Source organism: Plasmodium reichenowi, chromosome 12 (assembly GCF_001601855.1).
Source record: "Plasmodium reichenowi strain SY57 chromosome 12, whole genome shotgun sequence".
Taxonomy (NCBI): domain Eukaryota; phylum Apicomplexa; class Aconoidasida; order Haemosporida; family Plasmodiidae; genus Plasmodium; species Plasmodium reichenowi.
This window is the reverse complement of record NC_033657.1, coordinates 1,116,435-1,122,569: the sequence shown is the minus strand read 5'-3', so window position 1 is coordinate 1,122,569 and position 6,135 is coordinate 1,116,435. Positions and strand designations below refer to the sequence as shown.

The window sequence follows — 6,135 nt, the reverse complement described above, 5'->3', positions numbered from 1 at the left end:
GAATATATAAAAAATAATAAAATAAAAATATTATAATATAATATAAAAAATATATTATATTTCTCTTGTAGAAAAATTATTAGCGTGGTGTGCACAAAATTATGCACACACCTAAAATTAATTTTTTTTTTTTTTTTTTTTTTTTTGAGGGGGATAAAAAGTAATATTTAAAAAAAACAAAAAAAACAAAAAAATAAAAAATAAAAGGAAATAGCAATTTCGTTACGCAAAGACTGAATAAATTTATCCATTTTTTTAATATACTAAACATAAATATATATATATATATATATATATTATAATAATTTTAGTTCTACATTTTAAACCTTTATAAACTCTACATATTTTATTCAATATATATATATATATTAATATTTATTTAAAAACATTGTTGTTTTTTTTACAAATATAATATTTATATTTTGTAAAATGATAAATTATTTTAAGACAATGAAATATAACGTCATGTAGAAAAAAAATATAATACTTATTAAATAAAATTAAATTAAATAAAAACAACCAAAAGAATTATTCTGAACTAACTATTTTATTTTTTATTATTTTTTTTTTTTTATTTTTTTTTTTTAATATAAATTTGCCTTGCCCGTTCATGTGTTCATGTAATTTTTTAATTTTCTAATATATAATAATTCAAATATATAAAATATATGTATATATAATAAATATTATGTCTATATGTACAAATTCAAAGTATTTTATTCCTTCAATATTATGATGTAATATGTATATATATATATATATATATATATATATATATATATATTTATTTATTTAATTGTATTCCTTTTTATATGTTTATATTACAGTTGTATATTGTCCACATAAGTATCTCAAAATTTATGTTTTTCATATATTATTATATAATATAAAATGCCTTTGTGTCTTATTTAAATATTTATTCAAAGGACTCCCATGTGATTATGTGTCTATGTTACAGATCTCTAAAATATATAGAGACAATTAAAAGGAATAAATAAACATAAACATAAATATATATATATATATATATATATATATATATATATATATGTGTGTGTAATATTTATTTATTCGAATTTATGTTTATATTTTTAATCCATATAATACATTTGAATGTTAAATTTACATTTTTTAATTAACACTTTATTTTTATCTTTTATACGAATTAATTGTGCTTTTTTTAAAAACTGTATTTATGAATGACCTATATAAATATTTGTCCACATAATGTAAATGCATAATTTTTTTTGCATACTTATAAAATACGTTACATATATATATATATATATATATTTTTTTTTTTTTTCTTCTTTTTTGTAATATATTATATCGTGAACTTATGGCTTTTCTACAATTTAAGAGCAATGAAACGTTATATTTTTCCAACATATCAAATGCTAAAGATGAACAATCAAAAGTATTGAGTACTTCTCATCCAAATGGTGATCAACATAAGATTTTGAAAAAACCTAGAGAAGGAGCAGATATATATTCTGATGTTTATGTATGGTACTTTCTCAAAAATGTATACAAAAAAATGGAAATTTGTTCTTTTAATAAAATGGATAATACCTATACTTTAAGAAGTAAGAAAAAAAAAAAAAAAAAAAAAAAAAAATAATAATAATAATAATAATAATAATATATTAGTATGATGTGAAGCAAATATAATACAAACAATACGTATATTCCTTTTATGATAATTATAAGTTATACTAATCTGTATTTTATTTTTTATTTTATTTTTTATTTTATTTTTTATTTTTTATTTTTTATTTTATTTTTTATTTTATTTTTTATTTTTTATTTTATTTTTTATTTTATTTTATTTTTTATTTTTTATTTTTTGTAGGAAAAGGGATAACATTTGAGAATGTGCCTGCTGATAAAATAAAACCATACTTAAAAGATTTAGATGAAATCGATAGCGAAAACAATATAGATATTATACAGTTAAATGAAGAGAATGTATTACAAAATATAAAAAACAGATATAAGAAAAACAAAATATATACTTTCCATGCTTCTCTTTTATTAGCTGTTAATCCATATAAAGAAATAAAAGGGTTGTATGATATATATCAAATGAATATATATTTAAAAAAACTGACAAATGATCATATGTCTAATGAACAACATATGAAAGCTCATATATATGATATTAGTAATATGGCTTATAAGAATATGATCCAGAAAAAAAAGAGGCAAACAATAGTTGTATCAGGACATAGTGGTAGTGGTAAAACGGAAAATTGTAAATTCCTGTTTAAGTATTTCCATTATATATTTTTTCATAAAAATGGAGGAACTCATAATGATAACAATAATAATGATAATAATAATAATAACAATAATAATAACAACAATAATAATAATATTCATAGTGTGAATAACAATATATATAATAATTTATGTACAAATATTTACACATCGTTGAAAGGCGAAACAGATAATAATGCTGAGAAACAAAATTATGTTGGACTTTTGGGAAGTTATAGAAAGGTTAGGGATACTACAAATGATGATGTAAAAAATATGAATGATAGGCACAAAATTTATAATGATAGTTTACATAATGAAAGAATTGATAAACTTATCTATATCAATAATATTATAGAATCGATGAGTAACGCTAGAACTATAAAGAATAATAATAGTAGTAGATGTGGACGAATAAATGATTTAATTTTTGAAGAAAGAGAGAATACACAAAAGGGTGAATCGCATAATATGTTTAATTATTGTTTTAATAATATAAAAATTGTAATTCTTTTACTAGAAATTAATAGATGTATTCGTCATAATAAAGGAGAACGTAATTTCCATATATTCTATCAGGTGTTGTATGGATTAAGCGATAAGCAATTATATGAGAGGAATTTAGTAAGGAATGTTAATCATTATCATATATTAAATTGTGATAAAGAAGATGATAAAGATAAATATACTAATGATATGTCTATAGATAATATGAATAATAGTTTTGACGAATTAGAAAAATCAAAAGATGAAAAAAATTTCAAATTGTTATTAGATGGATTAAGATATATAAAATATGATTCTCATATAATTAATCAATTTTTTGATGTAATAGGTGGAATTTTACATCTAGGTCAAATAATAGAAGAGAATATAAAAAAAAAAGATAATTATAATGATAAGTTGATAAATACAAAAAATAATGACAAACATATGTTGAGCTATCCATGTAATGCTAAAACTAATAATATGTATAGTGAAAGTTATAAATATAGTTCTGAATGTTTGAGTATCAATTTAGAGGATCTTCAAAACATTATAAAATATAAAAATATTAATGTTTCCTCAGAAACCATTAAAACCCATAGGAACAAAGAAAATATGACATCTACGATATATACGATAATAAAAATAATATATAAAAATTTTTTTAATAAAATAATAAGGGATATAAATATAACCCATTTAAATGAAAAAGAAAAAGAAGAAATAATGAATGAATATATTTATATGTATAATCATAATATCATATCTATATTTGATATATATGGATTTGAAGAATTATCCTTTAATGATTTTGATCAATTATGTATAAATCTAGCAAATGAAAAATTAAATAATTATTATATTAACAATGAAATAGAAAAAGAGAAAATAATATATCAGGATGAATATATATTTTGTAATAATATGGAAGTACCTAATTATAAAGACACTTTAATTTTTATAGATAAGATATTATCAAACCTTAACGACATTACCAAATTACATAATAGTGGATATAAAAAAAGTGATGACGACTTTTTTAATTATTTATTGAATAATGAAAAGATATATTTAGAAAAAAAAAATGTCTATGGTTTTATAAGTAATAAAGACCATGCTCATACTAATAAAAAACAAAACATAAAGAAAAACAAATTTTTTATAAATCATTATGCAGGACCTATTACTTATACGATTAATAATTGGATATATAAAAATAGTGATAAAATAGAGTTAGAGATTGAAAATTTGATAAAGAATTCCAAAAATTATTTTTTGAATGAAAATGAGCAGAAGGAAAATAATATGTCCAACATGCATGTTACACAAGAGAAAAATAATTATATAAATTGGACAAAAGATTATATGAGTGAACATGTGGAGAAAAAAATGGATACAGAAGAGAAGATATGCAATATGGATAATATGATGATAGGGAAAACAAGAGATATTGTTTTGAACGAGCAGGAGAATATATCGGGTGATAGGTGGTGTGTGGATATAATACAAGAGTATGAAAAAAAAAATGAGATTAGAAGAAATGTAGATAATAAAATGTATAATAATACAAATTGTGTATATTTAGATAACAAAAATGTAGATTTGTTGTCACATCATGAGAATAGAAAGAGTATGGAAATTTCAAAAACTTTATTAAATATAAATTTGGAAAGAACAAAATTAAGTATAAACAAAAGAAAGAACACAAATGATAATTATATTGGCAATAATAATAATAATAAAAAAACGAATTCAAGGAATGTATTAAGTGTAAGTAAAAAGTACACCAAAGAATTAGATAATCTATTCAGTCATTTGAATGAAACAGATATGTATTATATTAGATGTATATTGCCAAATGACAAAATGAAAAAAAATTATTTTAAAAGATATCTTGTATATGAACAATTAAAACAATGTGGATCTAATGATATGATAAAAATATTGAATAGTGGTTTATCTCATAAAATTAAAAAAAATGAAATATTAACAAACCTCTCGAAAGAAATACAAAAAGAATTAATATATTGTAATAACAATGATAAAATATATTATTTTATGTGTTTCTTTGATGAACAAAAACGTTTTCATATAGGTAATAATTATGTTTTTATGAAATCTAATATATATACACAAATTTATTATTATATATCTCGAAAGTATAATAAAGACGAGGCTGATCATAACAATGATAATGATATCTTTATGGATATAAACAAAAAAAAAGACATATTAAGTTCTTTGAGAAAAATGCGTTTCCAGCGATGTGTTACAGTAATAAAAATATATAATTGGATAAATACATATTTTAAAATGTATATAGAAAAGAAAAAAAAAATGAAAAACATGGCATGTGAATATATATATAAGATATATTTGATTTATAAAACTATGATGAATGTTAAGAAGTCGTTCTCATATAATATAAGAAAGTTAAACAAATGTTTTACCATAAAGGGTTACAAGTTTTCATATAACAAGATAAAAACTGTAAGAAGGGGAGGGTCGTTCAAAACGAATCAAAAAAATCAATATGAAAATAAAAAGGAGCATGAAAAAAAACAACTCTCCATAGGAGATATCAATATGAAGGAAGTGAATATTATTGTTGATAAGTTAGAAAATGAAAAAATTTTAATGAGTGATCAAAAAGGAGGAGAAAAAAAAAAAGCTGATGTTAAATGTGACGATACATATTATGATAGTAATGATGATGATAATAATGATGATGATAATTATCCAGCCAATGTGGAGAAAAAACCCTTAGAACATGTCGAACCAGAAATATTTGTAGGCACTCCGGATAACTATCATTATATATACAATAATATAGACTGGGTAGTAGCATATGTCGACAGATGTATACATTTCTATAATTTAATTTATACATATAGAAAGGTAAATAACAAGTATGTTTTGGACTATGAAAAAATTCAAATAAAAAAATTGGATGATAGTTTAGATAATGAGGAAAATGTGTGCAATAAAAAAGATAATACAGAATATAATACAAACGGTGATATGATAAGTAGCAGGGCAGGTGATAATATATGTTCTTATGATAGTGTCCACAGTAAAAAAAAAGGATGTACTTTAAAAATAAAACAATGGGAAGAGGAAGATCACAATCGTGATAATGATAACCATCGTGATAATGATAACCATCGTGATAATGGTAACCATCGTGATAATGATAACCATCGTGATAATGATAACCATCGTGATAATGATAACCATCGTGATAATGATAACAATCGTGATAATGATAAGAACCACCATAATAGTAACAATGATAAGCACAATTTTGTTAATAACAAAATGTTTTCTTTTCTACAACGAAAATATTATTGTACGAATCAACATGCTTTATATAAAAACATGTTTGTAGTA

General features: G+C 20.9%; 1 protein-coding gene across 1 annotated transcript in view; it reads left to right on the top strand.

Moving 5' to 3' along the window:
- Positions 1-1,339: 1,339 nt before the first annotated feature.
- Positions 1,340-6,135, top strand: part of PRSY57_1229100 (myosin D) — a gene marked incomplete at both ends in the record, with an annotated part of 7,266 nt that continues 2,470 nt past the window's right edge. The window contains 2 exons of the mRNA XM_012908711.2: positions 1,340-1,586; positions 1,853-6,135. The exon at positions 1,853-6,135 is cut by the window's right edge and continues 2,015 nt beyond it. Of these exons, the coding sequence (XP_012764165.2) occupies positions 1,340-1,586; positions 1,853-6,135 (4,530 nt within the window). The remainder of the gene's footprint in view (positions 1,587-1,852) is intronic.